This window comes from Xenopus laevis, chromosome 9_10L, assembly GCF_017654675.1.
Source record: "Xenopus laevis strain J_2021 chromosome 9_10L, Xenopus_laevis_v10.1, whole genome shotgun sequence".
Classification (NCBI taxonomy): Eukaryota; Metazoa; Chordata; class Amphibia; order Anura; family Pipidae; genus Xenopus; species Xenopus laevis.
The window spans coordinates 46,054,360-46,066,519 of record NC_054387.1 but is presented as its reverse complement, the minus strand read 5'-3'; the positions used below and the strand labels follow the sequence as shown (position 1 = coordinate 46,066,519).

The 12,160-nt window shown below is 41.7% G+C and overlaps 1 protein-coding gene across 3 annotated transcripts in view; it reads right to left on the bottom strand.

Annotated features, from left to right (window-relative positions):
• Window positions 1-468: 468 nt before the first annotated feature.
• Window positions 469-12,160, bottom strand: part of LOC108701095 (spermatogenesis-associated protein 20) — a 36,341-nt gene continuing 24,649 nt past the window's right edge. For all 3 annotated transcript variants that reach the window (XM_018235295.2, XM_041577379.1, XM_018235297.2), the window contains 2 exons: window positions 8,078-8,301; window positions 469-2,401 (listed from right to left, as the gene is read on the bottom strand). In XM_018235295.2, the coding sequence (XP_018090784.1) occupies window positions 8,104-8,301 (198 nt within the window). In that variant the 3' untranslated portion in view covers window positions 469-2,401; window positions 8,078-8,103. The remainder of the gene's footprint in view (window positions 2,402-8,077; window positions 8,302-12,160) is intronic.

The following is a 12,160-nucleotide window of genomic DNA, read 5'->3' as shown; positions in this document are numbered from 1 at the left end:
AATCTTTGGCATTTAAATACCATAATTTCCGATGCACGGCGTTAAAATGACGTCAGTGCCCAATTCTTTAGGAACAAGTTAGCTGCATCAATTTACAAAGGCTAATGTAAGAAAAGTCAGGGTTCCCCTGTGTCAATAGGTGCGCTGCTCACATTTCACAAGAGCGGGGGCAACTAAAGCTGCACCAAGTGCAACAACATGGAAGTGCAATGAGCATCTTTAGATGAAAGTAGCTGTAATGAATGGTATACTGTATATTCACTCAATGATTGTGGCAAACATTGCATGCCCACAACTAAGCCTATCTTTGTTGATCCCCTTATTTTAATTCTCAGGCCCTGTAATATTCCTCTCCCACTTCAATTTCAAGACTGCACCCTGGTTACCTAATGCATAGCAACCAGGCCTGAAGAACAAAAATTATACATCATTCAAAAACAACCAAGTAAAAAAAAAGACCAATTGCAAAACGTTTCTGGATTTTTATTTTCTATATGACACTAAGTTAATACGGTAAATACACACTCGATTAATTTACAAGAGAAAATAAAGCACATAATGTTATGATTAAATGTACAGCGCTCAAATGGAAGTCACATTTTTAGACATAATGGGGCTCATTTATCAACACTGGGCAAATTTGCCCATTGGCAGTTACCTATAGCAACCAATCAGTGATTAGCTTTTTGAAGCCAGCTGAATGTAGAACAATGAATGCAGCAATTTGATTGGTTGCCATGGGTTACTGCCCATGGGCAAATTTGCCCAGTGTTGATAAATGACCCCCACTGAGAGAGACCTAATGGAGCTATAAATCAGCCCAACACTGTGGGCATCTTCTGGTCACCAGCTCAAAGTCTATTGGTGGGTCACAATCTACCTTTTTTGGCTTCATAGAGCCACTCTTTCTTGTTCTCCTTTGGGACTTTTTTTTTTTTTTTAAAGTAACAGCAGTAACAACTATCTTTCAGTTACAGATGAAAGGCTATCAGGCTGACATACATATCTGCCTTATTGTATTATACACCTGCAATATAGAATATTAAAGGGGTTGTTCACCTTCAAACAACTAGTTGTTTTCAGATAGATCACCAGAAATAACAACTTTTTCCAATCACTTTCTATTTGTCACCGTTTTTCTAATATTAAAGTGTAAAGTGTCATTTTTCACCTTCTAAAGCAGCTCTGGGGGGGGTCTCCTACCCTGTAGACTGTTCTAAATTGATACATTTAGTTAATACATTCCACGTTAGGGTTGGAAGAGGGCAGGTTAAGGTTGGAAGAGGGCAGGTTAGGGTTGGAAGAGGGAAGGTTACGGTTGGAAGAGGGAAGGTTAAGGTTGAAAGAGGGCAGGTTAGGGTTGGAAGAGGGCAGGTTACGGTTGGAAGAGGGCAGGTTACGGTTGGAAGAGGGCAGGTTAGGGTTGGAAGAGGGCAGGTTAAGGTTGGAAGAGGGAAGGTTAAGGTTGAAAGAGGGCAGGTTAGGGGTGGAAGAGGACAGGTTAGGGTTGGAAGAGTTCCAAACAAGGTTGGAGATCACCGCACACCATACATACCCTAAATTTTATCTCTTTTTGGTGCTCAGGGGTAGAGGAATAGGCCACCTCACTTACAGGATATGAAAGAATTCACCGGCACACAAGACGTGCTTTAGCAGAGCAAGCCCTTGCAGTTTTATTAATGCAATGTGCAACGTTTCGGGCTTGCCCTGCCAAAGCACGTCTTGTGTGCCGGTGAATTCCTTCATATAGGGTTAGAAGAGGGCAGGTTAAGGTTGGAAGAGGGCTGGGTTAGGGTTGGGTGTGGGTCGCTTTTTTTGTCTACCTGAACATCACTGCCTCCATTCTCTCTAGTATGTCTGATTTGGCAACTCCCAGCAGTAACGCTGCCAGAGTAGAGGTTCCCATCTCCTCATGGGTAAAAAAAAACTTAGATATAAGTACATAGGGCTTTATTATTAGTATGTACTATTTGCTAGATATGTTCAGTGTATATAGAGATGTTCAACCAGAAGTCCTCTGTTTGAACTGCAGTAACACCACCCTCAACAGCCAATGGTTGAATAGCAAGCTACACTTCTTTAATAAATTAGGTATTTGTGATACAAAAGCAAAGAGAAGTGACATATGTTCTGACATGAAACAGATTGTTTACAATATATTATATTGTTTTTCTTAGCAGGGGTAAATCCAAGGTGAGTAGGTTATGAGGGGCTCATCCAAGGCCTAGTAGAGCGGGCCAAAGCGGGTTTGGTTTGTGCCTTCAGATACTGCCTTAACGTGGCTTTGAATCAAGCAGACTGTTCCAGGGCACAGAGCCCACGGCATCTCCTGCGGGATGAACTGCCAGATGCTTGTGCACAAAATACCAATCTGTTTATGCAGAAACTCCCAGCACTGACACTAATAATGAGAGGAAGGAGAGTAAGGGAGAGGGAAGAGCAATATGAAAACAACCAGGATAAAAAAGAAGCACTAATGACAGATTACTTAAAACAACAATAAAGAGACTCTGGAATGATCGCGTATACACCCGTTGTTGATAGGGTCGCGTGTTTGAATGCAACTTGCTCTGATTTGGTGGAGGTTATAGACCCATATGTTCATTAAATCAGTTATTTTGAATATTCCTGTTTAACATTTTACACTGGAATGGAGCCATGCTGCTTACTATTATGGAAGTGATAACAGTCTGCAGACTTATTTGTATCTGAAGTAGTGAGGGCTTGTTTGCTCTGCTGTAGTAAAACTTTTATACGGCTCCTTCTTCATTTTCTAAGAACTCTCAGTGCTGTAATTGGCTGAACAAACTAAGGGTCATTTACAGACACAGTACAGCAAGCAAATTGCCATTTTAGGGTAAGGGCACACCTGGCGATTCGGGGAGATTTAGTCGCCTGGCGACTAATCGCCTCTTCTTTCCAATTCGGAATGACTTCCGAATACGAATTGCCATGCGTGCCACGCCGCAGGCAATTTTTCATTATAGCCGGTGGAAGACAGGGGGAAGCCGTTCGGGGAGATTAGTTGCCCCAAAGAGGAGGCGATTAGTTGCCAGGCGACTAAATCTCCCCGAATCGCCAGGTGTGCCCTTAATCTTAAATTGGGAATTGTCATTTTTTTAACTATGATGCTGCATTCCATCACTGAGAATTCTAGTGTCATTTGAGCCATACAAGTAGCTGCAACTAATGCATCAAAACAAGTTGAATTGCATGTGCAGGACTTTATACATCAATTGCAACAGGCATTTTAATCACTGGGCCTGTGTTATTCCAGCATTAAAATGACGGTAGCATGGGATTTTTTTGGCCTAATGATGCAAGTACCGTGGAACCCTAGAATCACGGCCACGATCAGGGTGGTAGAAGCTCCAGTGTTCCCTGGCATCAATGGGCACATGACTTAGCAGCAGAAGAAGAAGAAGGACATGTTTGTAAATAACCCCTATGGTATTGTTATGGAGGTTGTCATTCATTTGCCTTGTCTGGGATCTTTTTTATAAAGCATACTGCTGGTTAGAGAAAAGGGAAAGGAAAACAGATTTACACGAGTAGCAGAATATAAATGTAGAATGTAAAACAGGTCATGGCACAGTGGGCATTTTAACTGCTCTCAGGAAGAAGTGGAACAGTCAAACGGCTCTTCACTGCCTACAGCTGATTCCCTGTGATATAAACTGAGAGAGCTTTGCCTACGGCAGTTGCTTGATGTGGTCATGTATGGATTGCTCGGTAGTAGGGATGCACCGAATCCAAGACTCTGCCAGGATTAGACCGAATCCTTGTGCCTGGCCGAACTGAACCCTAATTTGCATATGTAAATTAAGGACAGCAAGGGAAATCACACTACTTTCCATCACAAAACAAGGAAGTACATTTTTCCCCCAACGTTTTCTAATCCGGCCCCCTAATTTGCATATGCAAATTCGAATTTGGTTCGGTGTTCGGTCGAATCTTTCACAAAGGATTTGCCAGAAGCCCGGATAGTGGATTCGGTAGATCGCTACTCAGTAGTGTAGCAGAAGAGTGCATCTTTGCGTGATCTCTGGCAGACAGCTGCAATATCCATCCAGGATAGATAGGGTGTTGCACTGCAAAGGGGAGCTTGAACTCAAAAAAACCTCAACCTTATTGGAAAGGCTCATTTACAATCCTGCTGCCTGAAGAGGTCATTACTGATTTAGCATTGAAAGTGGAAGTGATAAAGAAAATTCGAATATACTGTTAGTAATTCAAAAAAACAACTGGACTTGCTGAGAAATGATTTTAATAATTACTCCGCAAGTCCAGTTGTTTTCTGAATTACTTATATTAGATATAACATGATCTGGATGAATGAAAATCTTCATAGTCATATAGCAAAGGAAACCACTACGTTGAAGGGGTGGTTCACCTTTAACATTATTTTTAGTATGTTACAGAATGGCTAACTCTAAGCAGCTTTTTAATTGGTCTTCATTATTTATTTTCTATAGTTTTTTTAATTACTTGCCTTCTTCTTCTGAATCTTTCCAGCTTTCAAATCGGGGTCACTGACCCCATCTATAAAAACAAATGCTCTGTAAGGCTACACATTTATTGTTGATACTTTTTATTATTCATCTTTCTATTCAGGCCTCTCCTATTCATATTCCAGTATCTCATTCAAATCAATGCATGGTTGCTAAGGTAATTTGGACTCTAGCAACCAGATTACTGAAATTGCAAACTGGAGAGCTGCTGAATAAAAAGCTAAATAACTCAAAAACCACCTTGAGGCAACTTCGGGCGACTATAGAAAACGCATCGCCGTGTTTGCATTAGCGCAGTCGACTTTTCATAGCAACCTATGGGGAAAACTGCTGAGGCACTTCGGGGAGCTAGTCGCTCAAAAGACGACAGGCGACAAAATCTCCCCGAATCTCCTCGTGTGGCCTTACCCTTATAGTGCTGCTCCAGCAGAAGTCTGCACTAAAATCCATTTTTCAATAGAGCAAACATAATTTTTTTTATATTTAATTTTGAAATCTGACATGGGGCTAGACATATTGTCAGTTTCCCAGCTGCCCCAGTCATGTGACTTGTGCTCTGATAAACTTCAGTCACTCTTTACTGCTGTACTGCAAATTGGAGTGATATCACCCCCCTCCCAGCAGCCAAACAAAAGAACAATAGGAAGGTAACCAGATAACAGCTCCCTAACACAAGTCTCACTGAGACTGATTCAGTTACATTAAGTAGGAGAAATATAGCCTGCCAGAAAGTAGTTCCATCCTAAAGTGCAGGCACAAGTCACATGACTGGGGCAGCTGAGAAACTAACAATATGTCTAGCCCCATGTCAGATTTAAAATTAATTATAAAAAAATCTGTGGATTTAAGTGCAGAAGTCTGCTGGAACAGCACTATTAACTGATGCGTTTTGAAAAAAAACATGTTTTCCCATGACAATATCCCTTAAACTGGCTGCTTCTAACTCTAGTGTGTGTGACCTTAGACTGTAAACTCCAGTGGTGCAGGGATTGATAGGAATCATATGTACTGTAATGTAATATGTATGGCACCACAAAAATGTTGGTGATAAATATTGTGATAATTATGTAATGACAGTAATCCTTTAAGGCATGATAACAAATATATATATATATATATATATATATATATATATATATATATATATATATATATATATATATATATATTTATATATTAGGGATGCACTGGATTCTGCCTTTTTTCAGCAGGACTCGGATTAGGCTGAATCCTTCTGCCCGGCTGAACCCGAATTTGAATATGCAAATTAGGGGTAGGGAGGGAAATTGCATGGCTTTTTGTCACAAAACAAGGAAGTAAAAAATGTTTTCCCCTTCCCACCCCTAATTAGCATATGCAAATTATGACTCAGATTCAGTTCGGCCAAATCTTTCTGAAAGGATTCAGGGTTTGGCTGAATCCAAAATAGTGGATTCGGTGCATCCCTAATGTTTATATACTGCCCCATTTGTTTTTGACTAACTACTTAAACAATAGTCTTTGGTTATACCATGGAAGAAGGCATTCTTTACTTTCTGTTGCACTACAAATCCCAGCATCCCTCACCAGACAATTGCCTTATTTCATATCCCATCATATTCATCAATTCCCAAGAGCCTACAGAGCTGGGATCTGCTGTACAGATCCTTAAAATCCTTCCCATTCTGTCTATCATCATGCTCATCCCCAGCAGTAAGAGCTTAGCTAATTGCCCCCTGCAGCTCAAACATCAGGAATAACAAGTGGCTTGTAAATCCTGCATCTGATGTTAACATTTGTGCACAGCAGTTATAAGAGAGGTCTCTCCCCGAGTCACAGAAGAACTGCCGCGCATTCCTCATTGTGGCACGAGTGATCCGTCAAGCTAATTTCTCTGTCCCCCCCGCTTCCTACCTGACATGATGGGTGACAAATGCTTGGTAGGCACATTTTGCTCTCTCTCTCTATATATATAGAGCTATCTAGCTAATCTTCCTCCATACATAGCAGTGATAGAAGTGACTGCACGTATATTGAGAGCCACAATAGTGATGGCCCTGTATAGAACATCTACCTACTTATGCAGAGACGCAGACACTGACGATAAAACATTCCCCACTGCAGGTGAGGTCAGACTACCAGAAAGTCAATCTTGTACAAATATATATATATATTTATTTATATATATATATTCAATCTCAAGCAGACGTGGGTGCAGGGTCAAATAATATATAGAAATCTTCTAATGCACTCGCACTCCAGTATGAGAATATATATATATATTTATATATAAATATATATATATTTATATATAGGAAAGCAAAACGCTACATATACAAACTGGGGTTAAAATGAATACAGAATATAGAAATCTAACCGCATATATTAAGCTTATATAAGAAGTATGGATGCACTGAATCCACTATTTTGGCAAAATACTGAACCGAATACGAATTTTTTCATATGCAAATGAGGGGTGGGAAGGGGAAAACCACTTTTTACTTCCTTGTTTTGTGACAAAAGGTCATGTGATTCCCCTGCCTGCCCCTAATTTGTATATGCAAATTAGGATTCGGTTTGGCCTGGCAGAAGGATTCGGCTGAATCAGAATCCTGCTGAAAAAGGCCAAATCCCGAACCGAATCCTGGATTCTGTGCATCCCTAATAAGAAGGTTGTCCAGTACAGTCACATTAGAATAAAGTTGCCCAAATACATCTAAAATCCCCATGCTGAATGAGTAATTAGCAATTAATTTAGATTTCTCGTGCATGGCTGCACAGTAAACAGTGTAGACTGCAGCGTAGATCTGCATTAACTGCTAAGAGGCGGATTTAGTACTTGTATGTGAGGGGACAGCCGTATTTTGGAGCAAGAATACAGATGGTAAGGATTCGGGTAAATCAAAAAGATTCCTGGAATTCAGCAGCAACCTGACCCTAATCCTGGGTTTTTGGCTTCCGCTATTTACAGTGATACAGTGCTGAATAAGCATGCAGAAAGATATGTATGTAATAGAGAGGCTGCAGAGCTGTGTTTGGAGTGCAGTGACTCCCTGCCTGGGCATCAGCTGTAGCTAGGAAGGGAGCTAAGATAGGGCAAATAGCAACTATGGTAAGATGGCGGAAGCATTACTTAGGGGCAGATTTATCAAAGTGTGAAATTACAGCTCACAACAGAAAAACTAACTCACTTTCTATTTATTACTTTGGGATTTTTAGAAGTGTATGTATCAATGGGTGAAAGTCATGGCTAGGAATAAATAGAAAGTGGATGAGTTGTTCTGTGGTAAGCTCTGATTTTACACTTTGATAAATCTGCCCTTTAGTGTTGTCAAACCTGCAGCCCTTCTGTAGCCGATGCGGTGCAATTCCCACCACCCAACAATGGTATAGGTTGGGCAGTCCTACTTTAACAATATCAGTTTTGCCTATGGCCCTACCTAAAGACAGCCCTGTAGTCTGTATTATGATGCTAAACCTATGACCATTCCCTTAGCTTATTTCATATATTTTGATGCAACGTATGTAAGATCACTTAAGGACCAGTGGGTGAATATAGGGAAATATAATATAATACAGTAGCGCACCTCACACAGGAATTCAGTGCTGACATCTACAGAGGGCTGGATTGCTGGGTGCCAGAAAGCACTAGCATGGTGCGCAGCTCAGCCGGAGAGGTGGTTGGCAGAGAGCAGGTGAAATTCTCACACACATAGGCTGTGGCTTTGCCGTCCTTCTGCTCCAAAGACAGGAGAAAGGGCAGATGGCTGTAAAGGAAACTGGTCTGCGTCCCCTCTGCAAGGATCAGCACCTGGGACAGCGTCAAAAAAGAGAACGGACAGATGGAAAATTACCCATGAGCATAAAGACAGTCATTTCTACACTGGCCTGCATCAGTTACGAAGTACCATTAAATGAATTACACACATTAAAACCACATCAGACTGTGTTTTGGAATTGCTCACTGTCACCACCGACAGCAGGGTAATTCCATATCCTAAAAGTGAAATCTTCTCTCCCCCAGGCTCAATGGATGTTCTCTTGTCACCTTCACATTCCTTTAACCCTGTCCCTGCTGGACACCTTAGATCTTGTCGCATATTCTCACACGTGGAGAAGCTTCTTAACACATAAGTCAGTATTTTAGGCAGTTTTATCGCTTGAGCAAAGGAAGAGAATATAATCACTTGTGTAGCATTTCCTCCCTGCCTACTAGTGATGTGCGGGTTGAGAAAAACTCTTCCCCTCTATATAATGACCATCGCCGATCCACCGATGACATCACAAAAGGGGTGGGGCAGATGCAAGAGTTTACAGGGGATGGCAGAAGCAGGAAGCTGACCCACAAAGGGTGTGCTGAAGTCGGTCTGAATCCACCCGACCAGTGGGTATCGGGCCGACCCACCCTACTGCATACTTGAGAAGGTTGCCTGCTCTTAAAGTACTGCCTGGGTCTGATATAAGCCTGCAATTCTCCTACAAGCATCAGTCAAATAATGGAAACGACTGCTTATGAACTGTACTTGATGACCCTATTCATGGCCTAGGCCTATACTGGTCTCATTTGCTTGGCGAGTTGCTCCAAAGCATACACATCACCGCACCTAGATTCAATTGAAAGTCAGGGCCAATGAGAGCAGTGCTTTGTGGCACCTTTAACATAAAATAATTTTCCTGAATGTGGCAGGGATACATTTATCACTCCTGTTTGTTTCATGCCAATGGCATCCATTAGGCACACAGGACACAGAGCTGTCTTGTGGGGCATCAGGACTATATTTTGCAGCGGTGGGAGCTGGAGAAATACAGACTTGGTTAAATCCCCACAATAAGTAGCGCTGTGCAACTCATGGTCCTTCAAGCCATACCCTACTATCACCATCTCACCCAACTGTCACCATCATACCATACAGCTTTCATATCAACAACTGTCAATATCTTGCCTGTTACTTCTTAACCTACTTTCACCATTTCACCCTTCTGTTGCCATCATACCCTACTTAATCTCACCTTACTGCCATCATCCTTCCTTACTTTCACCATGCTGTCGCCATCTTACCCTACAATGATCATCTCACCCAACTGTCTCCATCTTGCCTTTCGGCCCCATCTTACCCTACTGTCATAGTGTCTCCTACATCTTACCTTACTAAACTTGCCATTTCCCCCTTCTTCTGGCTATGCAAGCCCCAACAATATCTGGGGCACAGGGCAGTAGACCCCTTTGGACCCTTAACGACACCTCTGAAAGGCATCACAATAAATAAATAAAAACTCAAGGTAGCACAGGTGGTAAATCTGTCCATGGACATAAAAAATACAGGTGTCTATGTCACTGTAGCTCAAATGAGGTCTATTTCATAGCCAAACAGAATAAGAGTACTGTGCCAAGAAAAACTAGTTCATGATAGAGCTGCCGTACCAGCAGACTGTGACAAATACTGAAAGTTTCATCAGGTGGTTTAATGGTCCTGTATGGCAGTGTCTGCTCTCATTATACTTTTTAGCTCTCATTGCTTTCATTTTGAAGTGAATTATCAGATCAGGGATCACTTAAACTCCAATTGTCTCCACCAACAGATTTTGCTCTTGCCACACTGTGTGTTCAGAAGACCGGAGTCCCTGCCTTTGTACCTTGTTTTTGCTTTCTCTCACTCTGCGGTTCTGCCGGCCTTTGTTTTGGAGTCCAGCTTTGTGATTAATTACTTAGGCGCTCTCAGATCTCCACAGCATAATTCATTGTGTGTTAGTGTCTGTCTGCAGAGGCAGCACCACACAGGCAGATAAGGTGTGCGCTGCCGGCTCTGTGTGTTATGACATTTTTTGTAATTATTCTTAAACAATTAAGGGGCAGAGAATTAACAGACACGATATGTGTTCTCCTTACAATGGAAACAGGAGAATCTGGAGAACAAGAAGACCAAGCAATAAAGGACAATGTATGCGAAGACATAAAGAGAGCACAGGGGAGTAGGGAGAAACTGAATAGATGAAAAGTGGTGGCTTTAGTGGAGACTACAGATAGCTGGAATCCCTCTCTCCAGTTAGTAATAATCCTAATAAACAAACGAGATTGGTTTATTTCTCATCAGCAGATAATGCTGTACTGATCTTTATTAGCTGTATTCTCTCTAGGTCAATTCTTGAGAGGCTGCTCCTTGAACACTAATCTAATTTTTTGGGCCCGTAGCTTTTGCCTTGCTGGGATTTACCTATGTTAATAGTAAAAAAAAAAAAAGATGTAATTCTAGGGGAAAGGTGGTGGGAAAAAAACATGGCCATGAGTATCTCTGATTACCCCCTCATTTGGGCTCAGGAGGAGAAGGAAGAAAAGCCTAAGAAAACATGCAACACTGTAGAGCAGTGGTCCCCAACCAGTGGCAACATGTTACTCACAAACACAATGGATGTTGCTTTCAGTTGCCTCAAAGCAGGTGCTTCTTTTTAAATTCCAGGATTGGAGGAAAGTGTACTGCCAATCAGAGCCTCCTGTAGGCTGCCAGTCCATATAGGGGCTGTCAAATAGCCAATGACCGTCATTAGTCACCAGTCCTTTGGCATCCCTGGTGATGCTTGTGTTGCCCCCCAACTTTTTATATTTGAATGTAGCTCACAGGTAAAAAAAAAGTTGGGGACCCCTGCTGTAGAGTATTAAAGCCAAACCACAGAGAGAACAATAATCCACTTCATGTAAATTATGTTAATTGAGCTCTACTTCATCTGCTAGGAAAGGGAGCCCCCTCTCCTATAAGATATATTGGAACATTCATCTGACACCCAACTGCTGCATGAAGACAAAATGAAGAGAAACAGATGCTGAGAGAGGGATGGTGAAGATAAACTTGATTATTTCAGAAAGGATGCAGATTTTTTTAATTGATTGTATTTAGAAAGTTTCTTATTTCAGTATGAGGAAGCTTATATTAAATTTTCATTTTTGCAATAGTTCCCCTTTAAGTTAACTTTTAGTGTTATAGAACAGCTAATTGTAAGCAACTTTTCAATTGGCCTACATTTTTTTCTATAGTTTTTGAATTATTTTTTCTAGGGATGCAGTGAATCCAGGATTCGGCCTCTTCCAGCAGGATTAAGCCGAATCCTTCTTCCCGGCAGAACCGAATCCTAATTTGCATATGCAACTGGAAAGTAATTTGCATATGCACATTAGGGTCGGGGAGGGAAATTGCATGAAAAATGTTTTCCCCTTCCCACCCCTAATTTGAATATGCAAATTAGGATTTGGTTTGTATTCGGCAGAATCTTTCGCGAAGGATTCGGGAGTTCGGCCGAATCCAAAATAGTGGATTCGGTGCATCCCTAATGTGCACAAGTTTTTGAATTATTTGCCTTCTTCTTCTGACTCTTTCCAGCTTTCAAATGGGGGGTCACTGAACCCATCTAAAAAACAAATGTTCTGTAAGGGTAAGGCCAAACTGGGTATTTTTCCCCAAACGCCTTCCCTCACTCTGCACCGGCTAAAATGAAAAATCGCTGGCGCTAATCACACGCAGAGCACCAATTGTCATCCCACTGGTGATTTATGTTCTAGCCAGCGGGAGGCAGTTTGGGGAGATTAGTCGCACCGAAGAAGAGGAGATATGTCAATGGGTGACTAATCTCCCCGAATCTAAGCGTGTGTCTCTGCTGTGTGTATGTGCACAAGGTTTGCT